The 26,416-nt window shown below is 40.9% G+C and overlaps 2 protein-coding genes across 4 annotated transcripts; one reads left to right on the top strand and one right to left on the bottom strand.

Moving 5' to 3' along the window:
- The first annotated feature begins 28 nt into the window (after nucleotides 1-28).
- CINP (cyclin dependent kinase 2 interacting protein) lies at nucleotides 29-10,622 on the top strand. 3 transcript variants are annotated; one of them, XR_014618488.1, is made up of 6 exons: nucleotides 29-42; nucleotides 992-1,160; nucleotides 2,331-2,457; nucleotides 4,043-4,172; nucleotides 5,647-5,925; nucleotides 10,556-10,622. XR_014618488.1 is itself a non-coding variant. In XM_084287877.1 (5 exons), exons 1-5 carry the CDS (start codon nucleotides 36-38, stop codon nucleotides 5,847-5,849), a joined length of 636 nt encoding a protein of 211 aa, XP_084144003.1. In that variant the 5' UTR covers nucleotides 29-35; the 3' UTR covers nucleotides 5,850-7,619. The 3 variants fall into 3 exon arrangements, 1 of the variants encoding a protein (XP_084144003.1); XR_014618489.1 differs by lacking the exon at nucleotides 10,556-10,622 and adding an exon at nucleotides 7,929-7,984; XM_084287877.1 differs by lacking the exon at nucleotides 10,556-10,622 and having other exon boundaries at nucleotides 5,647-7,619.
- On the bottom strand, nucleotides 8,891-21,210 carry ZNF839 (zinc finger protein 839; the record flags this gene model as incomplete). Its single annotated transcript, XM_084287876.1, is given in 9 exon segments — nucleotides 8,891-10,804; nucleotides 12,565-12,703; nucleotides 13,470-13,610; nucleotides 15,121-15,273; nucleotides 15,643-15,735; nucleotides 16,651-16,902; nucleotides 19,032-19,964; nucleotides 20,736-21,170; nucleotides 21,172-21,210. Coding segments are annotated over 9 exon segments (3,171 nt in total). The 3' UTR covers nucleotides 8,891-9,818.
- Between the last annotated feature and the right edge of the window lie 5,206 nt (nucleotides 21,211-26,416).

Raw genomic sequence — 26,416 nt, 5'->3', positions numbered from 1 at the left:
GGCCGGACGTGAGCGCACTTCCGCGGGGCGCCGCCATGGCCGGTGAGTGCCGCCGCCATGGCCCCGGCCCCTGAGGGGGGGGGGGTGCTCGCCTCAGCCCCTCCGAGAGGCTGCAGGGCACCGAGGGGGGAGTGAGGGGTGGTGAGGGTCTGGTGCTTCCTGATATAGGGGAATAAAATGTCTGTGTCTTGTCTCCCGGCTCGCTGGCGTGTTGTTTTCGGTCGGGGATGGGGGGGTTGAGGAGGGTGCCTCGGTTGTGTCGCTGGGAGAAGCGGGTGACAGCAGTGCCTTGTGTGGGGGGGCTTAATGTGTGGGGCAGCCTTCAAATGGTCCTGTACACACAGTACCAAGAGCTGGGTGTGCAGTCCCCACACTGTGTGGGGCAGGGGGGTTGATGCTCGTGAGCAGAGTAGCTGTGTGGTACATCTCAAATCTAGACACAGCTGCATCAGCTACTGGTGTGTACATCTCAAAATCTGGGCTTTGTGGTCTGTGATAAAGCACCCGCTGTCTTCAGTGGGACCAGAATTTCTCCCTGACACTTGTAGATCATATATAGGTGTACCGAATTAATTCACATGTTCATGGCAGGAACCTTGCATGCACGTAGTCATCATTACCGTGACTATTTTTTGTCATACCTTGAGTCAACATGCTTAAGAAAATAAGCTTATAACATGTTGACAAATGACCACTACAGCAATCAGTACTAAAAAACCATTACAGTCCGTGTTACAACATCACATCTCAGAACAGGGTTACTTTTTTTAATAGTATGATTATCTTGTAGCAGAACTGGTAGGTAAGGAATTAGATTTCATCAGTGAACTTCTGATTGCAATAGTTCAATCTATAATAAATTCTATTTTACTTTAATCTATATTCAACAGTAAAGCAAATAAAACATTTATACGTGCACCTGCAGGGCAGCACACGGATTTGTTTCTGTATGTTTTAAATGGCTTGAATCTTTTTTTTTTTTCTCATGCAGCAAAGAGTCCTGCTGACGGTACCCCAAGAAGACCTGTTTTATCTGTCAGTGCAAGGAAAATTAAAGATAATGCAGCAGACTGGCACAATTTAATGATGAAATGGGAGAGACTGAATGATAATGGATTTACTACTGCAAACAAAATAGTCAACATGAAGATCAGTGAGCAGTAAGTATGCTAATACCATAGACAAGTAAAGACAGCATAAGGATTGCCTTCATTGAGAAACTAATCTGTTTTCTTCAGAAGAAAGATTTTTTGTAGACTGGGGAAAGAACAAGTCAGAGTGGATTAGCTAGCTCTTAGATCAAACTAAGCCGTTGCACTTTTTGGTTACATAAACTGTTTACATTCAAATAAGGTATACATGTTTCACAAAGATTAAAATAATCTCACAATGTAGTGGTATTTGGAAGAAATAGAGAATATTTATTATACATAGTCAAGCATAAGGGCTATTTAAAATATTTACGTAATGTACAAATTGATGCCCACGCAGAAAGTTGCAAGAGAGATGTAAGAGAGCTCTCTTGTATATTTACACCAATGCCAATATTACCAAATATCATTGAAGCAAGAGTTCAGCAGAATTTAAGGAAGAATCAGTGATTTATATAGGCCAAAAAAAAGTTATAACAGTGGCGATTTAAAACTAATAATAATAAAAAACAAAACACAGTAACTTTAGTAGAGCTCTGTCTTCATGCAGTGAAGACAAACCCATAACAAACAGGATTTTGAGAAGAAGCTTCTGAAGAGTCCTGACAGTTGAACAGGGATCGTTTGACAGGGTTCTGACAGACAATCTCAAAAGTATTTTGCTGAAATGGTGTCAGATGTTGCTTTCTCTTTCTAGAAGCTCCATCTCTGTCAAAGTTTACAGCTTCTGTGAGGAAGGTCAGCAAGACCGTACAAGATATGTACCTGCAAACTAGCTGCTCCTGGTTCATGTTAAATGTCTTAACTTAAACTGTGAGTGAAAGTGACTTTGAAAGTGACTAGCCGAAGCCTTGACAAGCATTCCTCCTTGTCCATTATGAGAGGATGGATAACTTCCAACACAGGGGCAATGTACAGTGGGAAGAGGTGTTATCTTAACATTTGCAACTGTTTTTTTGAGCACATGCTGTAAAGTAGAATAATTCTATGTTCCTCTGAAGGTTGTGATACCAGCCTCAATTGCTCACATGGCCAGCTGTGTCATTTACTATTTTACGTTGGAATTCTCATGAACAGCCTGTGAGAAATTTTGTGTCATCAGACCACATGGATTTTAAATCTACCCATCTTGAGTACACCTGTGTGAAGTTGCTCACCCTGCCTTATGTTTCTATTTAGATTTCAAGATAACAAACTGGAGATAGCATGCAATAACAGTGGTACGGAATCTGAAAAGCCAGCTCCAAAATACAATGAAGAATTGGACAAATGCTGTGCAGAGCTACTAGAGACCTTAAAGCATATGGTAATACTATTTTTTCAGTCTTTGTACGAATCAGTTCCAAGTCTTTTCAAATATGACATAAGAAAATGACCTCATATATTGGTTGTAAACAGAAAAATTGGGATTTTTATTCATAATTCTTTGGCTTCAGACCTGAGTGATTATAATTCCAGTGGACTCCATTTATTTGCTTGATAAAGTTTTTACATCTGCCTTCTGCTTATAATTCTACTCCTCCCTTATAATGTGGTTTGTAATGAGATCTGAAAAGTCATACAAAAGTCCATTCTAAAACTGCACCTGGTGTCTTCTTTCTCATCCTGAATATACTCTTTGTTTAGAAGAAAGCAAACAACTTAAAGCACACAGCAGTGTTTTATCTACCGTGATATCCATTGCAGCCATCTCTGATTAGACAATGCAATTACATTTTTAGTCTGCCTACCGGCATTTTCTGTGCAGAACTTTTTCTTTATGGAGTAGAGTAAGATAATTACTATGCAACCCACCTTCTTTCTGTATAAATTGTCAGGAATTAATGTCACCTTTAATTTTGAAAGGAAATTAAAGGAATTTCTTTGCCCTATACCAAAATGTAAATTTTTTAGTAAAAATGACTTTTATAGCCTTTAGCCATTGTGGAGGCCCATTAAAAAGACAATAGGTATGCTTTTTATACAGACAGGATACCAGACCAGTATTTAGAATAAGCAGGAAAGCAGCTAGATTTTCCTAAGATTTTGCTCCATGGGAAAAAGCAACAGTAATTTGTGGTTTTCCTTTTTTTTTTTTTTTTTTCCCTTGAGATAGTTTGTATTCAGATGAGCAAGGGTGTTGATGCAGCTTTTTATTACTCTTGAGTAACAGGAGTCTAAGCAGCCTGTGCTACATGGGATATTACGCATAGCTACTACAGACACTTTATTTTTCATTTCTTTTGACCCTGGTAAGCTGGTAAGCTTACAGATTTACAGCAACATCTGTATCTTAGCTTCTTGACTTAAAGATAGTGAATGTGAGTTCAATTTTGTTATAAATATCCGTCCCCTTAGGTAATGTACAAAGACAGGTGGACATGAAAGCGGTGGACAGGATGACCTGTTTTTCACAGCAAGCTGTTCAATCAGCCTAGATATATTGCTAGTCATTGCTTGAACTGCTTTTCACACCTACAGCTGATCTTTTGAAATCAAATTTAAGTCACATTGACATGGTAATGTAAAAAAACATGTGTTTGTAGGGCTTGTGCCAAACTTGTTCATAGACAGTCTGATGTTTTTCCGCAGTTCTAATTTACAGGAAAAAATCCAAAGAGATATAAAAAAGTGAGAGGGAGCTTTAATATATTTCTGCATGGGGGTAAAGCAAAAGAATTATGCAAAGTCAGAATCACCAATTCATATCTGGAGTGTTTGAAATTTTAGGGTATCTTATATTAAATTTGTATATAAATTCCAGCTTTGATTCCCATCTGGAGTTAAAAAAAGAATTAGAAATGTTAAGACTAAGTAAATTCCTCAGAAAGAGTATTTAAAAAGATGTTCAAGTTTATAGCAGTCTAATGTTCCTGAGATGTTCATTAGCATTACACATTCATCATTTTCAGACAAAAATACAGCTGAAAATGGAAAAGCTCTCTTCAACTACTAAAGGAATCTGTGACTTGGAAACATTCCACCACAGAGCTGGGAATTGCCCAGCACCCCTATTTCACACATGGCCCACACCGTACTTCTGTAAGTAAAATATTGATCATCTTAGATAAATGCATTGTGTTGTTGATGTCATCTAATTTAGAACTGAAAAATAAACCCTTTTATCTGGATGTCTTCCCTTGGAGAGAGGGAGTGTGAATCAGTCTCCTTTATAATTGACTAATCAATAAACACATGAGTGCACCACTTGGTTTAGGATTACTGCTGATGACTGCTTGTATGAATTGCCAAGCATTGTCTGGCATGCAACAATTGCAGCATAAAACTAAGCTTGTCAGCAGCTTACAATGTCCAAGCTGCAACAGCCACATCCTTTGTAGAGAGGGACATATTTGCAGCTTGGTAGTGTTAAGCTGCAGGCTACTGAATGACACTGAAATGGAATCCTTGCATGCAGAGAACAAGATACACCTCAGTTAATTCACAGGCAGCCGAAGGGAAATAGCTCTGATCACAATGTCACTTGAGACAAGTAAGGAAATGTTCAGTTACTGTTAATATCAGTCCTTTTTACATTCACTAAAAGGTACTGCCTCCCAACTGCTATTGCTGCAGTTCTAAAAAATTCAAGAGGAGCCTGACTACATGCAAACCAGCAGACTTCTCTGTGAAGTCATGACAGTCATGCCTTTGTGAAGCCCTGCTTCTTACTTCATTACCACAAGCTATCAGAAATCTTACATATTAGTTTCTGTCAGCTCAAAAGGGTAAGAATGACAAAGACAACTGCTGTCAAAACACCCATTGTGACTGAATCATTTAGTGATGCTCTCTACTTTGTGAAAGACTAATTCCTCCTGAAAATAGTGGTAGTTCAGGCTAAGCTGGAAACAAAGATCGGTCTCTCTTAAAAATTATTTTGTGAGGTTACTTTTTAGAAAGTCAAACAATTAAAGAGATAATTATATAAAAGTACTTCAAACTCCCTACTGATACTACTAACATAACTAGTAAAAATACTAGTTTTTACATTGTGCACTTCAGGCTTTTTCTGTTGATTTGTTTTACCATTATTCTTCACTATTGGTATGACTTATTGGTGATCACGTGTTGGTAAAGGGCCTGACATCAAGTGAGGACATAAAATCATAGAACCACTCAGCAGTGACTCTAAAATGTGAAGCTTGTCTTCCGAGATAGCATTGCAAAATTTTACGATCAAATTTCAGTTATTTAAAAGGAAAGATGTAGTAACTGCTAGTTTTACAGTGGGTCCTGAGAACCAATACGACTGCTTATTCTAGAATTAAAATGCAATTCATATCAAAATCACAAGTGTTTAAAAGTATAGCCAAAAACTGAAAAATGAGGAAAATATTTAGCATTTTATATTCAGGAATAAAAACATTATACAAACCAGGATGTATAAATCTGGGGAACAGCTTTTGTAAAGGTAGAGTTCTTTTAATGATCAACATAGTACAGGCGTAATTCAGTGTTTAGGGAACTGCTGATTTGTTATGGTCATTGTGCTTGATTTTTCTATTCATTTCAGATGAGGTTTCTCTGAAGCTCTCCGAAATGTACAAGAAGGAACTACAACTCAAGAAAACAATTGTAGAAGAAATTGCTCATTCTGCTGACCAGGATCTGATGATGGTCTATTTATCATCATGGTTATACCAGCCTTATATTGACAACAGCAGCAAACTACTGCTGGAAGCCATGCTGCTGGAAACAGGACACAGGCAGTGCTAGAACTTCAAATGTTGTTTGCCTTGCTTCTAATGATGCATACGTGAAACTGCAATTGCAGATTTGCAAGGCTCACCAAGTAAGTTGAATTTTTGTAAAACTTATTAAAAATATTTTTCTGTTTGTATTTATTACTTCATCTCAGCTGGTACTCTTTTCTGCATGGGACAATTTGGTTTTGGCTGCTTTACCAAGTGCAATACAGAGCCTACGTAGGAGGCTGTATAGAGGCTAAGTTCTCTAATTGGAGAGTTGAGCTCTACTTCGTGGTCTGGGATTGAGAATTAATGCACATAGACACCTAGAACAAACAATTGCACTACTTTCAAAGTCCTGACAATCTTGACAAACTACCAAAGTCCTGACAAACTACCTACATTGTTGCTCTCACCATAGAAATTCAGTGCTTCTTGATCACGTGTTTTTTTCCGTGACTTAGCAGGGCTAGCACTCTTGTACTTAGTTTATAAAAAGGGGAAGGGAAAAGAGAGCATAAAAGGCAGGATCTAAAAGGGGATCTAAAAAGATCCACATTATTTGGTATGTGGTCCTAAAAAGCTGTTGTAGACAGCAGTGTAAATTCTGGTTTGCTTTTGTTTATAGTGTAATTTACTCTTGAAGAGTGATCCAAGCCTGAACTAGTACATTTGGAAGATTTAGTAAAACTTGCTACTGCACAGCTATTACATAAAAAGGCATTGTCTTTTTTGATTCATTGCAACTTTTAGAGATGTTTCATGAAAGGCTCTGTTGAATAAAAGCCAGTCCTGCTTTGGTTATGTCCTTAGACATATTGTTTGCTTCTTGTCATAGAGCTCAGTGAGCTTTTCTTTGGGTTACTGTTTCTGATGGTTTAAAGGTTTCTGATGGTTTTGGTTTAAAGGTGTGTCCTTTTTGCGTTTTTGATTAGCAATTTACATAACAAGATTGTTAGCTCAAATTTTTGCTTTTCTTTTTCATGCTGCTTTTTGGTTTTCTTAGAAAAGAGAGTAAGGGAGCATGTTTAGGAGAGTGTTAATGAAAAAGATAAATGCTGAAAGGAATTCAATACCCATGTTTGCTTTCACTCCTAAAGGTATAATTGCTGTAGCATACCATTATGCCAGACCTGGGTGGCATGGAAAAGTTGCTATGCTTGCCAACAGTTATTAAAGGCTTGGTTCTTTTTGCAAATTAGGACTTTTCACAAAAGTGTATTACAACTTGCAAACTCTGCAGCTGCTCAATCATTTTTTAAAGTTAAATCCCTAATGTCTAGTGAAGTTAGGCCCTTCTACTTAATTATGATGAATAATGCAAATTCCTCCTACTCAGTGATGGCCTATACGGCCTGCTACTATATGAGATGTTGTTTTCCAATTCCAGTCTTCTGTTTCACACAATTACTGTAGCATTCCTTAGTGCTATTGAACCACTGCTGTGCCCTGACAGATGTTTACCCTTGATTTTTCCCTGAAACAACTATTTAAACTAAAAACAACATAAAATGCACACTGCTATGAAATGGCCACAATGGCTGTGGTTTGACGTTATAAAAATCTAATTAACAGTGACAGATTCTGGAACAGATTTCTGATAGGAAACGCAGGGTCACTTTTGCTTAACTAGTTCCAAGCTGAAACCTCATAGGCTTGGGTAAGGGAGGTGCATGAACTGCCTGCAATAACTAAATAGACCTATGTGAATTGGAAAAGTTTTCTTTTGCGTGTTGCTCTGTTGAACAAAGGTTGTTTCTGACAGCTTAATAGTATTCTATTCTTAGCCAAAATTTCTAGTGTGTAAAAAAAAAAAAAAAAATCTGCCGTAGCTCAAGAATACTGTTATGAACAGCTTTGCTAGTTTTTATTATTGCTCTTTGCAAGCATTCCGCGCAGCTTAACAGGCACCTTAATTTATCTGAGTAGGGCCAGACCCTTGTCACTATGGAAACACCTTCATACTTGAGAAATATTTCGCAAGGAGGCAAGGTTGGTTCACTTACAGAATTGCTCTTTTCAGATGAGAGTAAGTATATTGTATTTCCCAGCATGTACAGATCAGTAGGAAAGGAAGAACTGAAGTGAGTTTTCATTTTCTGCACAGGTGGAAATGGTGGTTTGCTCTTATTTCTTAGAAGAATTAAGCTCTTCGGGAAGGAGACTTCATATTCATGAATCACTTTGTGCATTGACTGCTATAGGACAGAAGATTACTGCAAAATTGTTATTGCAGAGATGTTGTGTCATTATAGTTCTAAAAATGTCATTATTACATTTGGAGCCCTCAGATGTAGTTTAGATAGACAGTATGGAAGAGGGTAATAAAGAATTGCTCACTGCAACCTAAGACTTGGAAAGACCAGCACAACCCTACTTTATATGGTATCTTCATTTGTAAAGTAATTACCTCTGGCTATTACCACCTCCTAAAAAAAAGAAAACAACACAGCTACAAAGTAACAAAAAATAACCAAAAACCAACAGAAACTCCTTAAACCCAACAACCAGACAGGAAGTCACTAAAACACCTTTCATAGCCATTAATAAAATGCAGTGTCCTGCCTAATCATAAATCAACATTCAACTTGGGCAAACAAAATTAAAAAAAGGTATTAAAGGGATATTACAGAGCAGGTTGTTTCATCTCTACATTGTCCCTCTCATTTGGATTCAATTTTAGTATGTTTTTACTCAGTAACTAAAAATATTTAAGAACAAATACCTGCATAAAGGTAAATTTAGCTGATTTGTCCAATTATTTAAGTATTTCATTTGTATTTAGCAATGAGGCAACACACAAGTTTTAAAGGTATGTTACCAGTTTTCAGTAATATTCACAAGAGCACAAGAACAAAATGAAGATGCTGGTGATTTATTTAGGACTGTTCTTTTTTACTTTATAAGCTTTTTGAGAGTTAGTGCCTTGGACAAGGCTACTATCAGCAGGTAGGAATGCCCACAAAAATATCATCCAAGCAATAAATGCCATTTTATTACTACGCACAATAGCAGCAAGTAATAAATAATTTGATAACTTTTCTCTCTGCATGGAGAAACAGGAATTACAGTCAAGGTTACATTTTTATTATGATTAAACAGTACAGGGCAGTGTAGAATTACTAGGAAGGCCAAAGCTTAGAACTGATGAGATGCATCATCTGGAGGAAAAAAAAAGTATAATAGAAATTAACAACTAAAAGAGACAATCAGGCACTGAAGTTAAAGAAATTGGTATTGCATTAAAGAAATTCACAATATAGTTATGCACCTTCCTATTTCTGTCCAAGTAACAGCAACTGTTGAAGGCATGGCTGAACATTAGGCAAGAACACTTGAATATATTTCCAACAGTTCAGTACAAATTAATTCTTGTTTGAGGCTATTTTTGTCTCTAAGCAGTGGATGCTTAGCTTAGTGTTATTTAAATGAAGATCAGTTAGGCTGTCACATTGTTCCCGGAATGCACAAGTGTGGATTGTGTTTGAAACTACCCCTTTTTTCAGACAAATTTATGTAGACCATGTCTAGATGCTAATGAATATTCAAGCTAGCTTTAAGAAAGTGCAAACCAGCACTGTTTTGTATTCTCAGCAGCACAAAAATGCATATTTTTAATATAGTTTTTATTTTACCCATATACAGCTTGCCAGTACATAGCACATCACTGCCAAAAAGCAGTACAATTTACTGAATTTAGATGGCTAGAGAGAAGAGGAATTATGTAACAAAAGGGAATAGTGCAACAGTTTTAGGATTGACAGATTTCCACTTTCCGCCCACCCCCCAACATATAAAGCAAATAGAACAATGTTAATTTTAAAATTTTTGTTTGCAATGGTTTTAGATTTATATAAACATAAGTTATAAAAAGTATAGGGCATAGAAACAGTTTACAAATAAGTTAAATTTCAATTATCTCAGTATTCACATTAGAAAAATATACATTTTTATATAGACAGTCTTTTCCAGAAGAAAGCATGTACAGTATTCTAATTTATGGCTCCAATTCGCTTTGTGAGAGCAAAAGGTTTTCACTTCGGCCATCTGCTTCCATTGCCAGTAGTGCTTCCACAGTTTCCAAAGGTATCCCATCCGGTGCGCGGATGTGCATTGTAGTACCATTAGAATCAGTTACAATAACAATGCCTTCTGCCTGAGACAAAAGAGCAGTATCCGGATGAGACAAAATAAGCCCATCTGAAGTCTGAATAAAAATCTGTTCATGTCCCTGAGTCAAAAAACCATGGCTCTCATCAGTAATCTCAAAAGCTACAGTTTCATCTACAGTAATTGTATTCTCCAGCTCATGTTGTTCCCCTCTCCCACAAGAAAATTCACCCGTGTTTTTAAAAGAGCAGTCCTGGCTCAGGTGAGCTGGCAGGGATACTTCCTGGACAGGATTCTGGTGCAACTCAGTCTGAGCATGGTGGGGATGGCTTATTGGCACGTTTGTTGAAAACACTTTTCCAAGCTGCTGCATTTCCTCAGTCGTATCTGCATTGTGAAGTTGCTCAGAATGTCCTTTAACAGCAAAACCATGGCTTTCTTCTTGCAGTGCCTGGTATTTTTGATTGAGACCATTTTCTTCCCTCCTTGACAAGTCAGTTGTCTGAATGCCTGCTGCGTGCTCTGACACAGAGTTGCAGAGTGGAGGAGCTGACAGTCCACCTGCTGTATTCTCACTCACAAAGTGTGCTTGAATTAATTCTGCTGAGCCGTCTGCTTCAACAGGCAATACGACTTCAGTATGCAGCAGAGACGTGTCACCTGCAGTATCTGGCCCCTGCGCGTCTGCGGGTTGGGAATACTCTATCCTCATTTCCACAGCCTGAGAGAAGGGACCTGAATTTTCAGCACTGATTCTAACTTCTGAACCTACAAGCGAATTCTGTTCCTCCGCTGGTAACAGGCTTCCAGTTGTGCAGCAAGTGATATGTTTACCTTCTGAAAGCATGATTTCTCCATTTAATGGATTAAAACCTGAAAAATTGAAAGAAATATCATTTTGTTGAGCAATCTAGTACTGCATGCACAAAAAGTTATTTTTTCAGCTTTAACTTTGGAGGAAAAGCTAGACCACTTCCCTCTTTTCCTCCCCTAAATTAGCAAGCCTGAAGCCTTTTTGAAAAGTTTCAAAGTACTTCCCAATGAGAAGACTGGTAAAAAAAATACTTAAGGTACTTTTTGGATAGTGAAATATTATTGCGTATTTCAGTAACAAAGGACCTTACACTGGAAGCAGCATTTTTCTGTTAATCCCAAAAAACACCTGAGCTGGAAGTCAAACTGTTCCCCCCACACACCTCCTATCTGGCACACCGCCACTAACATTAAGTGAGAAGGAATATTCCAGGCACAAGGTTGTCAGTTGCTCGTCCTCATTACCATTACTAAACTGTCAGAAGCTTTTAAACTCGGTAAAAATTCTCTCGATAAGTCAAGCTCTAGGATTCAGAGAAGTCAAATTACTACATATCTAATGAGCTGTGCTAGCAGTCACAGTACAGAAAGGGTAAAACACTAGAAATTTAGTGTGTTTTACCAGTTCTATGACCTGGACTAAGAGTTCTCATAAGCTTAGCAGGCAGTTGAACAGTATCTGCCAAGCAGCAGTAGCTTGAGCCATCAATTTTTATTGAAAATCAAGAGGAACGGAGAGTTTTTTTTTCTGCTGTTATTATGAAAGATATCACTGCACCACAAAGGAGGCCTAACAGCTCAGAAAGGACTGTTTTAACTTTCTGTGCTGTAGACTAACAAAAGCCCTCCTAGCATGTACAAGTGAAACACCAATAAAACAACAACCTGATAGGCCAGAAGAAAACCGTAAGATAACAAGAAATAAGCATTATCATGCAGAGAGGCTTCCAGAGAAAGAAAGATAAACTGGGGGAAGGATAGGGAACAACGCAAAACCAAAAAAAAAGCAACCACTGACAAAGACATGCAAAGGGCAAAAGAAAAGCAGCTTATGGCAGCATCAAAAAAAGATGTGTACAAAACAAGAGGATGGAAGTGCTACATACTTTACTCGAGATGGGTAAGGGCTGGGATCTTTCACAACAGTAATTGCAATGCCTCTGAACAGTGCAACACTTTAAAATGAAAGACCAGTGCAGTTTTGGGAAATTACAAATGGGGACCCATCTCTGTTTCCTCTCTAATCCACTCACCCTGAGGAGCAGGGGGAATAAAGATAAAGAGGAGAGAAAAAGACAGACAGCCCGAAGACTGTTGTACAAAATGGTATCTCAATTCCAGCCTTTATCTCCTATTATCTCCCCTGGGATACAGGACAGCCTGCAGCAGCTCTTCCCCTCCCCCAGGATCCACGAAGCTCTGATGATTCCACTCTTGCAGTCTTCTGGGGCAAGGAGGAAAGACATACCCACTGCTTCCTCTTCCTCTGCTCTCCCCCTGCTGCCACAGAGGCTGTGTACTATCTCCGCTCTAAGGAACAGCGCGGTCAGGAAGCATTCAGGAAACGCGCAGCAGAGGACAGTGCTATTCTCTCAATTCTGCAGCAGTATCAGTGACAGGATGATTATGCGTTTAGAATTGAGCTACTGTTGTGGTTTGCATCATTCATAACTTCCCCTCTCCCCAACGAAGACCTGCTTTTGAAGAACCCAGGAAGCAAGCTGAGAAATGAAACCTTAAGACAAAAACCACAGTAGCTTGAAGAACAAAGCTCAGCTCCTCCACGAACAGAACAGAATTGGAAAATGGGAAGAGGTTACCATCTTTTTCAAAGAGTGTACATAAATTCCCACTCTTTTCTTTCACTTCATCTTGACTGGCATAAGCATTATTCACATTCTCCATTACGTCTTCTAACTTGGTCCTTTTGGCTGATGGCAACAGTTCCTCCCCTGAGCTCTGTCAATACAAGACATAATTAACTGGCTGCCACCACAACAGCTAGCAGTATTGGAAAAGAACACAAAACAACTGTGGGCACTTTGCAGCAGTGAACTGATACTGTCCTTGAAAACAAGATTTTGCACTGAGAAAGGACTTCCTAGGAGGTAAGGATTTAAACACAGCTCTCACGCTTAGCCAAAATACCACTGATAGTTTTTGATATTTGGTTGAAACAATCTGCCCTGGCTTCGGTATCAAAAGTTTCTCTCTAAGCCTTTGTGATTAGCTGTATGGCGTGATACCTGCTATAACCTCTCTCTCCAATGTCAGTAAAGGGCGGTGAACAACTTGCCCAGCATTGTTTGGTTAAAGAACATATCAGCTCAAATCTAACCATTGGCAGAAAAACAGAAGAGTGCCAGTCTTATTTTTCCTCCACCAGAAACAACTCTAAATTAAATAAAAATAGAACAGTTGAGGGGAAGGACCACAGAGATGGGACTTTCAAGAAAAAGGAAATAGACCACACTCCCTGCTCCAGCTGCCAAAAGACCAAATCTGGGGAACTGACTTACTAGAAAGGAGCTGTTTTCATGCACGCCTGCCAACCACCAGATAGCACTGCAACCGCTTGTCCAACACCTGAGCCTGCTGCAGGTTAGCTTTTTCTACTTAACCAGAGGTCAGATAATACTAGTATGATTTATAAATAAAATATCTATTTCAACAAGCTTTAATATGTTCTGGTTTCAGTTTTAGTTCTCACAAAAGCATTCCATACCTCAGCTAACCGTTTTTGTCCCAGTATCTCCACCGGCACTTGCTCACTACCCATTTTAATTATATGTTGTGAGCAAGAGTCTATGCCTTGCACCTTTTGTTCTCCAGTGAGTATTTCTGTAATTCCCAGTGATTCAGCAACCTTTAAAGACAGTTACAAGAAAAAAAGTGAAAGTTAGCCTCTCCAGTCTGAACACAAAAATACTGAAATACTGATTCATTTTCTTACAGCTAAACCAGAAGTACACAGAGTTCCAACCTGACAACCAGTCATTACAGCATAAAGAATTATTTAGACTCTGATGTTTTCTTCTAGCTTCCACATTAATAGAACGTGACCTTCTTTTGAAGGTGAACATTAATGGGCAAACTCAAAAGAATTAGGAGTACAGTGGTTATATATAGAATCCAGAAACAGTTACTCAGAGCAGGGTTTAATAAAGAAGATTGTAGAGGCTCTTCATTACTTAGAAAAACATGCAAGTCTTGCTATTTAAAAGTATCTGTTAGTAGCTAAAGATTATATATTTTTTCCAAATCCCATTCTTGTGCTTCATCCTTATGTAGGTGTGCTACTATACAACTTCTCCACATTTATTTTTTCCTTTAAAGAGCATAACCCTATATTAAGAAGGCACATTAAAACTGAAAAGAAGTAAGAAATAGATTCAAATTTGGGACTGCTGGTATCGACAGCATCCCTTTACTCAGTGCAACTTCATTTCTCCAAACGGAAACAACTGGTCAGCTACAAAATAGATGAGCATGCGGTAATTCTAGGAAGTTTTTCCAATACATACAGTGAATGTCATGAGATATTCCAAAAAATAATAAGCACTACTAACAGCCCATACTGGAGTTCATTGTTAGCCCGGATTATTGTACAAACAAAAATTTTCCCTCTACCTTCCCTATTTTAAGTTTTCAAGTATGCTCTCCTCTCACTGTAGTTGCAAGTTCAGTGCAGATGTACCCTTATGAACACATCATTTAGAAATTTTATTGGACGTAAGATGCAAAACAGAGGGGAAAAATCAAGAACATGTTATGTACAAAGATCTGTTTTATTCCAGTCAAGAGGAATACGTACCAAATAAAGGTCAAACAGATCCATATTAACACACACACAAAAATCAACAATGAATCTGAAGAGTTACTGAAATAATGGTTTGCAATTTTATCAATGTATTCATTATCTTTTGAATTTGTTAGTATAACTGAACTGCACAGAAGCATTTGGTTTGTACTCATTCTGCAATGAAACCACTTACCCCTTTAAGTCAAAGCCACTCAATTTAAACATAGCCCTTTTCCCTCCTAACCGAATATCAGTGTACTTTTAACACTAAACACACTTTGCAGTAACGTACAGCTTCGTTCCACCCTACCCTAGATATGCAGACAGATACAAGAAATCAGTACTATTAGAACTGTTTTTATTTGTTAAGTTTCTAGTTTTATACGTTGCCATGCGCTAGAATTGTAGTTTTGTTATGGATTTACTTTTTCTCTTTGCTTGCTTATTGTACGTTTTGCAATACCATGATACCAGGATAACAAAACTTATCAGACAAAATATCAAAACATCTTAAAAGCATGTAAAATAGACAAAGAGCAGAAATAGCACAGTTCCAAGTAGAGTATTTTATTACCTTAGCATCTTTTATTTCAACAGGCTGCTGGCAACTGAGCAAATCAGAATTACTGAGGTGATCGTAAGCCATTTTCTTTACCATATTATGCAACTCTTCAAATTCCCTATACACATCTGGGAAGTAAGCTTTGGCTGGATACCCTTTTTCCACCTAGAAATAAAAGAAGAAAGGTTTTGTTTCCACCCTATATATTTTAAATAAGATGAAATGAAAATCTATCATTTTGTTCAACATTTAAAAATACTAGCAGTCAAGTCAAAAGACTACGGGATCTTCAAAAATGCCCCTGAACCAGAGAGCAAATACCTTCTATCAGGAGACCTGTCAGCAAGAAACCCGTGTAAAACTGAAGTGTGACATCTGTAAAACTGCAGCTGCCTAGAACATCTATATTCTGCACAGTGCTAACTTAGGAAATTCAGATACATCTCTAAAGGAATCTTTTAATGTATATTAATGGAAGTTGCTCTAAAATAATATAACATTTTTACATTAAAAAAAATAATCAAATAACCTCACCTTCATCAACAGGAATTCATAGACTGTAACAAGCTTTGTAAGGCGTGGGAGAGCCAGCTCCATCAAGTCTTCATTATCACACTGCTGTATTAGCTGTGAAGAGCCATAATGAGTTTATTAGAGCAAAGTAGCCTCCAGAGGTTAATGCATCCCACATTCAGAACATAAAATATTGCTACTCTTCTGCAAGGAACATAAAGGTATCCTACATCAGGGTGACTTTTTTTTTTTCTCTCTATTTTAAATAGGTAGCACATAGCACACTGTCAGTCCTATAGGCAATTGCTGTTAAAAATGCAAGCTAGGAATAAGTTTGCCTTTGGGTGCAGGGGGTGGGGGGCACAGATAGACATACTTTAAGTTTTAGCAGCTTTAAGAATAAAAGCAAATGTAACACCAGAAGATAAGTTAAAACGCCAGGAGATAAATTAAAAATACCTCAAAGCTGTTACTACACATGTGTACAGACAACACTCAGTCCGACAAGCATTGCAAACTAAGAAAAAAGAGCAACATTAGTAGATTCAGGAGCCATTAAAGATCTTCAGCAACACACAGGAAACAAACAAAAAATCGTATTAGGTGCACAGATTTTAATCCTCTTTCTATCCTCTCCCAAATGCTTTTCTGTGTGTACGTTAAAATGTTGCCTCACTTCAGTTGGGTCTATTTCTTTTGATTGTGTTATAGTTGTGTTATAGTAGATGCACAATAGTAGCTAGTAACTTTTCTTCTCCAGAAGAAAAGCAGGAGTATATCTACATGTCAAAAGGCCCTTTCCATACAGAGTTCCCATTTTCACTTTGTCCAGCATTCTGCTCTAAGCATTTTTTCCCTGAAAGCCAACGTAATACTTTCTTCTTAGCAAATATCTTATGCTAAATATCTTTTCAGTAAACAAGAACATCAACTATCAGTCTTTTTGGAAATAATCCTTGACGTAACACAAACATTAAAAAAAGGTGGGGGAGGAGAAACTTACGAAGTAATTAGAGAAGAGAACCATACCTCTTTTAACCTAGCTTTTCTTCTGAATACATTGTGTTCTGTTGACACACTACTAAGTGACTTTGAAGGGGACTGACCAGGTCTGCTAAGCCTTCCAGAGCACCTAGATCTTCCACCCATCCTTGGTCGACCACGTCTCTTCCGTCGTCTGGGTCTTCCAGGTCCTTTTGGTTTTATGGGTCCCCGGTGTCCTGAACTGCTTTCATTTTGTTGTTCTTCCATCAGGTGCCTGCTTTCTCCAGAGTTACAATTCTTAATTAAAAGAAAAATTAAAAGTATTTATTCACCATTTGGAACAGTATTTTAGGCACAATTTTATAATTAATTCTTCATCTACACAAAAATTAAATAGTATATTAAACAAATACAAGGTTGGAAACAAGCATAACTTTAAAGAAAGTTACAGAAGAAATTCAGCACATTAGTAAGACTGCGACCTCAGCAATATTTACATGCCTTTATTTATAAAGTTAGCCTTTTTGATCTGCAAATTACCATACAAAATACAAAGATCAGGAGAATATAGTTAGAGTTGTTTATGCCTGTTAAATATGCTTAGTATTTTTGAAATAAAATATTGCCTCTTTGAATAGAGAGGTTATAGAAGTAAACCTTAATTAGCAATGAAACACACACCAAAAAAAAATGTGTTCATTGGAACCATGTGAAAGTACAGAGATTTTATGAAACTTAAGAAGTTTGGGCAGCCACGAACAGCGACTAGCCCAATAACTAAAGTCAAAATATATTTCCCAATCTCTATGAATATAGCTACGTAGCTTCTGTTATAAAAGCACAAGACAAACCTCCAAGTACATTTTCTGTTTTTTAAATTATCAGTGATCTTAGCGCAAAGAGATTTTTACTGATCAAAGTAGTGTTTTCTTACTAAAGATTTCACTTCCAAGCTAGAATTTCTAAGAATGTCCCTGTATTCTTTTAAGAGGCTTGAACAACAGTTCAAGCTTATTTTCTTAATCAATACTTTTTCACCTTAATGTGTAGTAGCTTCCTACTACTCTAGTAAGTAGGAAAGCTGACAAAACGACACCAGTTCTAGCCCATGGATTAAGTTACTATATTAGTTCTAAACACAAGACTAGGTTGAACATGGGGGTCTTGTATGCCTTCCTCTATCTATCAATGTACCAGTTTTAGTAATCCTGCTATTCTTTCTAGGAAATAATTATCTGGCCAAAAATCATAAATAAATCAACGAGTTACAGCACAAACTTCTAGTATTGTTTTTTGCCAGTTAAAGATAACTGGTATGATAGCAATCTAGCAGTAAGAAGTAAGTGTTGAGATTGTCTGAAGATTTTTGTTTGCATGTTTCTAGGTGTTTTGTTTATTTATTTAAAGAATTCCTCTCCTGGGTAACATGAGTGCTGCACAGGGAAATAAATATATAATAATACAGGCAGCAGACGTCAGTATTCTGTGCTTCTCTCTTTTTCTGAAGATGACAGAAAAGCACAGAGGATGAGATGTTTTGTTTGCTGTGTTGGCACCTTGACCTGAAGTTTTCACGTTTCTGAGAACAGCTTCCGTTCTAAGTAAAAATACAACACCACTACAGCTAAAAAGGGTATTGTTTCTTAGGCAACAATTCCATCAGCTCTTGCTGCAAGCTGTTGGTCAGAGAAGAGATAACTGTACTTTGAAGAGAAACTTTAAGTTAAATTGACCAGCCTAAGACATCCCAGAAAAATGCAGCTGAAATTGCTTCCAAACCAGAGTCAAGCTTCAAAGTGTTCAGTCTGCAGGGATGAACTGCAGCCTCACTTCAAAACTCACGTAAGCCTCACTTTCAAAACCTGGTGTAGGAAAAGCTGTGGTCCGCTGTCCAATTCCAAATAAGTTTTGCCACAGAAAAAAAATGCTTCAGTAACAGAAATTGATGAAGCAGATGATGTCTTGCTGTCTGTCATGAAGAAGGCTATATATAGCTGAACAACGTAGCATTCTTATATGGAGAAAAGAAGGCTATTTATGCAGACCTATTTTTTTTCCAATCTGCAAAGTGCATGTCAGAAAGCCAGTAATAAAGGAATGCTTGGTGAATATTTTATGTTTCTGTGCAAGAATACTATTCCTGACACATTTAAAAAAAAACAACAAACAAACAGGTTGTTGTCTCTTGCAAACACCTTAATGGGAAATATGTTTAATTTAGCATATTGGTGGATATTGCTGGGCAGCACAAGACTTGCATGTTTTACCATTGAGCACCACTGAATTCACATGTATTTAGATCCCTACCTTCAATCTTTTCAAAAATCCTCATATCATTGTCTACAGGAACTCAGATGAATGAGTACGGTATGCTGCTATTAAAATTGCCTATTTTCTACAAAACCGACAGCTGTAACACACTTTACCTGTCCTCCAGCCTGCGAACCAACGGTTTCTTCCGAATTGGTAGATAGTGCATATTCATTATTAAAAGTGATGGCAATTGAATCCAAATGTGCTGGACTCATTGTTTCCACTCCTGTTCCACAGGGATTGTCCACAAATATACTTCCATTAGGCTTATTTAAAGGTATTTTTTGAGGTGCAGGCTCCAGCTGTCCATGACCTGGATTAAGTTTATAATGTCTTGCCAATCCTCCTTTTCCTATATAGGATTTTTCACACGTCTGACATTTAAACATTCTGGGTTTCAGATTATAATTTGAAGAATTAAATAACGCATCCTTTCCCTTCACCTTTCCTTCTTCATCATCTTCTATACTCAGTTCAGAGTAATCATCAGAATCAGACTGATGACCATGAGCCAAATCCTCCATCTTAATGAATTTATAATCTTTAGCCTTGTATTTTGGAGGGCGTGAAATCCGTCCAGAACGAGTTTTCACTTTCAAAGATTTTTTTAGCTTGTCTTTTTGTTTTTTTTCAAGACATGGTGTCAGGGTATTTGTTGAGTTGGCTGCAACCATGGTGATATTTGAAGACCTTGTAGCTGATACTGTGGCACGTGCCGTTTTCTGCCCGTTCAGCATCTTACTTGTAGCAGTCTTGTTTACAGACACCGATCCACCAGACGGCAAAGGTCTCTGCACAAGCGATTGAATTGGAGATTCGGAAGAACTATGTAGGAAAATCTGCTGCTGCTCCTGCTTGGTTCCTGTAACAGGCTGTATTCTAATTATCTGGGGATTAATAACGCCAAGTCCAGGTATGCTAGAATTTCTACCAACAGACTGACTCAGTGTTATAGTTTTGGGCTGGACTGGTGCCAATGATGGCATTGGCCTTTCAGGTTCTTTCATCTGTTCTGGCTGCACTTGGACACAAATGGCCTCCAGCTGCTTTTGTGGAAAAAAAAAAAAAAAAAAGAGTTCAGGTTACACAAATACAGCATTAATTAAATAAAGCCAATATTTATCAATATGATTCATACATGCCCTTAGAGCAAGGCAGGAAGAAATGAATTCACATTGTTAGTTTTTGATTTAAACGCATCAAAGCCCTGACTGAATGTCAAAGAGCAGGTTCCCTTCGTTCAAGCTATGGGCTTTCCTGCATGTTCACCAGTCTAACTGCTGCTAGCTAAAGCACGTGAAGTTTGCTCGTGGGTGACATTACAGCTTCGCTTCCTGCAAGCAGGCCTGTCCTGGAGCAGCAGAGTCGACGGCATCCCGTAGGCAGGTTCATAACCTGCAACAAGCCCAAGGCAGAGGAGCTGCAGCCAGCTACAGGGCACAGGCCACACACCCCATGCAGGACGTGCAAGTGCTCTGTTCATGAGAGCTTTGAGACCACGAGCTGTAGCGTGTGCTTCCTCTTAGCCACCTCCTTCCTATTCTCTCCCCATCTTCCAAATTTCCACCTTAGCCCCAAACCGACCACCCGCCAACCTCAAACACCGCCCGGGAGCCCGAGCTCTGCCCCTTTCCTCAAGCAGGGCCCTGAGGAGCCACCCGAGCTTCACCCCCCGGGCTGCTTTCAGCACACCGAAACCCCGGGTGGCAGCAGCCGCTCCAAACCCCGCTCCCCCCGCTGAGAGCAGGAAGAAAACCCACAAATTAAAGAAGCACCGAGAGCCGAGGCACCCCCAGAAGGCACCCCCACACGGTTACCTGCTGCGGGAGGAGCGGGGCGGCGGCGGCCCCGGCCGGGCCGTGCTGCAGGGCCCCGCTCCGCGGCTGCCGGGCGGCGGCGGCGGCCCGGGGAGCCCCGGGGGGAAGCGGGGCGGCCCCCGGCGGAGCTCCGAGCCGCTCCCGGGCCCTGCTGGCTCTCTCGGGGAGCCGCCGCAGCTCCTCGGCGGCCAGGCGGCCCGCAGGGGGAGGCGGCTCCGCCGGGCTCCCGGAGGCGGCCCCCGGTGGCGCCGGGTTCAGCCCCGCGCCCTCCGCCCGCAGGTAAAGGACGGCGCCGGCGGCGGCTTCCGAGCTCCGCTCCCCGCCTTCCTCCTCCTCCTCCTCTTCCTCCTCCTCGCCGAGGGGAGCCCCGCAGGCGGCCGCCGCCCCGGGGGGCTCCCCCTCAGCGGGAGGAGGAGAAGGAGGAGGAGGGGGGGGGCGGTGGCGCCTCCGTGCCCCCCTCCTGGGGAGCCGCCATCTTGGCAGGCAGCGGGCGGGAGCTGCAGCGGCCGCCCTGCCCCAGGCAGCGGCCGGAGGAGGAGGAGGAGGAGGCGGCGGCTCCTGGCCTTCATCCCGCCGCGGCACCGAAGGAAGATGAAGGGCGGCAGCCTCGGCCAGCGGGGAGGGAGGGAAAAAGGGAATCTCGCTGGCCCGTACGGGGATCGAACCCGCGACCTTGGCGTTATTAGCACCACGCTCTAACCAACTGAGCTAACCGGCCGGCTGGTGAAATATCACCGCCCAGTGACTATAGATGGACACTACCGGCTCAGTGCACCCAAGGAAAGCAACGAGAGGTAAAAGGCAGAGAAAAAGCAGAATTCGCTGCGCTCGAAAGCCCGGGGACACGCAGAGACCGTAAACCTCTAACGGAGCCTCCCGCCCGGCTGGCAGTGCTGCTCCTGCTGAGGTGCGGGACACAGTGGGGGCAGCTTGCCTTCCCTCTAACCCAACGAGCTCACAGCCCCAGGAGGCTTCTAGGGTGTAATTCCTCTTGGCATTGAGTTAGACAACGTATTTGTGGCATATTTTTAAAAACACGTAATCCTCCAGACGTTTAATGCATTGCTAATATCTCAGTTTGCACGGACAACTCTTTCACCTTCTGCTAATATTTTGCTTTTTATTATATATGCATTTAAAAGCTTTCTTCTTAGCTTTAAAGCTTAGATTAACATGCAGATATAATGAACAATTCGTGCTGGAGGATTAATAGTTATAATTACCAATCACATTATCAAGAGAGAACACACCAAAAAATAAAACAAAACAAAAACACGAGTGCAAAAGAGCATGATAGAATTTAATATTGCATGTTAGAATGGCGACCTGCGGATGTTTAACACAACCACAATTGTAGGAAGTGCTCTGTAAAACAGTTCCTAAGCTGTCGCAACAAGTGATTCACTATCTGAGGTCGGTCTAACTTTTAGAAATGCTACATGAAAGTGGAAACGCAAGGCTCTGTGATTCTGTGTTGCCTACAGAAAAGTTCACATAATGCAGAGGGAATGCTGACAGCCGCAGTTTGTGCCGTTTTGGGGCCGTTTTACCCCGGACTGATCCCCTCAGCCCCACTCAGAGGAGCCCCGCACCTCAGCGTGAGGGCAGGAGGCGGTGCCCGCTTAGCGTCACCACTCGCACTGCGCATGCTCCGAACCCTTCCCGCCCTCCCTCGTGGCCAGGCGTGACGTCAGGGGCGGGGCGCAGCCCTCTCAGCCGGAGCCTGCGCGGTTGCCAAGGCGACGGGCACACAACATGGCGGCCTGAGGCACGGCCCGAGGCACGGCCCGGCCCGCGGCGGGGCGAGCGCAGGATGAGCAGTAAGGGGCGGGCGGCGGGGCGGCACCGGGCCCCTCGGTCCCCTCGGTCCCCCACAGAGAGGCCGTGGCCGCGGGGTGCGTTGGCAGAGCCCGGCCGGCGCCGTCGTCGCGGCCCGCTGCCGGCTCGGGGCTTCCCTGAGGGGCCGAATCGCGCCCGTCCTGCCCGGCCTTGTGCTCCTGGGCCGCCCTGCGGGTCCCTCCCGTCGTTTCTGCCGAGTTTCCCCGTTGGTGTCCCTGCCCCACAGCCCCTGTCCCGCCCGGGTGTCGCTGCCTGAGCCGGGTGTGTGCCTGGGTACCGTGCCCGAACCCAGCTTCTTGCTTCCTCTGCTTGTATTTCTCTCTTCCTGCATGTATCGGTGTCATATTTAAACGTCATGGGTTTTCTTCCTCAGCATCTTGGCGTCCTGACAACAAAATCCATACTTTTTGTTTTTATAATGCCCCGTGATGGTTATTGCACTGCTCTTTTCTGTCATTTTGCATTGGATTCTTTAGTTCCAAACTGGGAGAGATTTTCTGTGCTCTCTAGGCACAGTAATAGCAGCCCAGTCTTTGCACTCCATCATTTGCTCGTTGTTTTCATTTACATTGTTCTTAATTGTCTGGGCCCTTTAATTTCTTGTATGTTACATTGCCTTTCTATTTAATAATTACTTCCTTGCCATTCTTGTGGCCACTTTTGCAGTGTTAGACTAGTTTGTGGTGCTAGAACTTCTTCTTACAGATAACTTCTGTATACCATTGTACTATTTTGTTGACTTGTATGGAACTTTATTCCATTTCCCTAATCCTCATCTACCTTTTCTCTAACTATTCCAAGCCCAAACATCCATGTGTGCTGAAACAACAGGGAAGAAAGTGAGAGGTTAGGTCATATCTAGATTGTTACAGATGCATGAAGGAATTATTAACTGGGGATTAGATCTTTATTCCTTAATGTGATGTGCAAGTGTAACTCAAGCACCATTTACTAAGTTTCATGCTTTAAGTGCTCCATTTTAAAATGCTTGTGAAGTTTTACAAATTTCTAGCATTCTTCACCTAAGAGTACCACAAATTCAGGTAAACTCGCTGATAATTAGTTTTGCTTGGTAGCTGCATTAAGATGCGTAGTGTGAGATTGAAAAGCTTTGACCTGGCTATTCTCTTTCAGTGTTTGTTTGAAGTTACAGTAATTGATGAATCAGAAGTAGATTTTTAAGAATCTTCAGAAATCTTGGCTTGTGGGCACTAATTCAAAATCTGCATTAAATTGTTAGTGTACTGTAAGTCTAAATTGTTTCCATTCCTATTCTGCAAAAACTCATACTACCATTCTTATAATGCCTGAGATCCATTCAGTTTCTCATTAAACAATAATTAACTTGTCATACAATCATTCTCTCATTTCCTCCCTGGGAGAAAAGCTCCTCCATCTTCAGTGATTTGTTTTTTTGAGAGTTTACATTTAATGTTATGCATCAAAAAGACGTTTCACGTAATGCAGTTTTCATTCCTGATTCTGCACTTCATTCAATTGATTGCAATTATTCTGGTCTTTGCTGTCATTTTTTCCAGTGGTGGAGACACAGTTCTCTCTTAAGTGTCTGCCAGCTTAAAGCCTCAGGTGTTTGTTACTCCTGTGGGTTTTTGTTTGTTTGTCTGTTTGCTTTTTTTGTATGTCTGACATTCTATTGTAAAAATTAATACATCTGTGGTGATTTCACTGTGAAGGCAGCTAAATTGCACTAGAACTGCTCTGTCCCTCCCATCCCTCAAAGGAAGAGAGGGAGAAAATAGGATGGGAAAAGGCTCAAGGGTTAAGATAAAAGGTCAGGGAGATCACTTACCAATTACCATTATGGGCAAAACAGATTCAACATAGTGAGATTTATGTAATTTATTCCCCAGTATTAAAAGAATAGAGCAGTGAGAAACCAAAAACAAACTAAAAACACATTCCCCTCCATCTACCATCTCCTACATCCTCCCCCTGAGCAGCGCAGGGGAATAGGGGCTGCAGTCAGTCCCTGATGCTTCATCTTCACCGCTCCTTCACGGTCCCTCTCTGCCCCTGTTCCACGCGAGGTCCCTCCCACGGGATGCCGTCCTTCCCAAACTGATCCTGTGGGGGCTGCCCGCAGGCAGCAGCTCTTCAGGAACTGCTCCCACACGGCTCCATACCACGGGGTCCATCCCCCAGGAGCAAACTGCTCCACTACAGGTTCCCCACGGGCGGCAGCTCCCCTCAAACCCTCTGCTTCTGGCTGAGGGCACGGTACAAAGCATGCTACTTGCTGAGGTGTGTTGCCTAGTGATCACCAAAGTCAGGAATCACCTTGCTTAGAGCCCTCATTGGTCAGTGCTCAGGTAACAGCCCCAAGAATTTATCAATCTCATGGTCCCATCCCTGTCTTGGAGTCTCCGGTAGGTATCGCCTCCTTTACCCATAATGATTTTCAGATTCAGTTTCTGCTTTTAAAGCAGTTCTGTATGTAATTGTCTGTATAAAGAGCATTAGACAGTGTAATTGCTTTTAAATTACCCCGTTTTTCTCCCCTTTTCTAATTTAGATGGCCTAATTTGTTAGTTGAAGGAAAAAGGGGGGGAAATAGTACATAGGAAATGAAAAGGATGCTTGAATTTCTGGATAAGATTAGGTTTTAAAGAAGGTCTGGAACAGCACAAAGTATGATAATTGGTAAACCTAAGCACGAGGTGATAAAAATGGGAAAAGCAAATGATAATTCTCACAGAAGCTGTGCTTTTATATTGGAGAAAGCAGAAAATTTCCTCCTGCAAATCCCCCTAATTAAAATGCAAGCATTTGGATCACAAGGTAAAGAAAGACTTTTAAAAGGAGTAAGCATGAAAGCTGGGGAGGAGAAAAGGGATGACGGCCAGACAAACTGATTGCTGGTTGGAAGACATCCTTAGAATGTCCCTGCCTAAGTAACTTGTCTCTGCGAAATTTCTTGGCAGGCTCTCTCCACTCTGAGGCTGTATTTATACTTGTAAATTAAACATATCTGGAAATCTTCTCGGCCACAAAGAGCAACTGGTATGAAATGGCCCACATCTCTGCTAGTAAATTCTCTTATCCTCCAAAACAGGGCTGCAGGACAGAACCTCTGCTTGAGGAATGTCCTTAGAAGGAGTCCTCGCCTGGGGCCAGGAAGGTGCCTAGGGGAGCGGTGGTTGTCCCAGGCCAAATGTGTGCCAGAGACTGTTGTCACAGTAACTACACAGACAGCTACACTTCATCCAGTTTGCTGCCATCAGCACTGCTTTGGACTCCTACGCTAATTTTGAGTCCCATAAAGGGCTGAATATGACAGAAGAGGTTTCCTGCTCTGCCTCCCTCAAAATGACTGGGTTTGGATCTCTCATAAATAACAGGGCTATCTCAAAAGCAAAAGTAGCACAGAGCCAAGCAGGACTGGTTTTTGCTCAGATGAAATACGTGGAGGAATTATCAAGGTTAGAATCTGTAGGTGCTACACAGAAAGGGAAACAGGAGGACGAGGTGGGAGAGGGGAACCAGTCAGTGGGATTGGTAAAGAACAGTTGATTACAAAGGTGAAGGAGAATAAAGGAGGAAAGAAAAGAAATGTCAATTCTGAAGGAAATTAGGAAAAGACTGAATATTAAACAAAAGCATTATTTTTAACCTACTTGAAAACCCATGCCTGAAGTTAAGATGGGAATAAAGCTTTCAAATCAGAAACTGCTTTAAAAAATTTTGAAGCAAAGCCAAGATGCACTTGCCTTTCAAGATACAACTTTTTTGTTGTTTGCTTGTGTGAAAGAGCAAAAAATAAACTCAGGTATGAGTTGCTAAGGTGCTGGAGCAGAAAAAAAAGGTACGAAGTGGTGTGTGCA

This window comes from Netta rufina (assembly GCF_964035555.1).
Source record: "Netta rufina genome assembly, chromosome: 5".
Lineage (NCBI taxonomy): Eukaryota > Metazoa > Chordata > Aves > Anseriformes > Anatidae > Netta > Netta rufina.
This window is presented reverse-complemented; position numbering and strand designations above follow the sequence as displayed.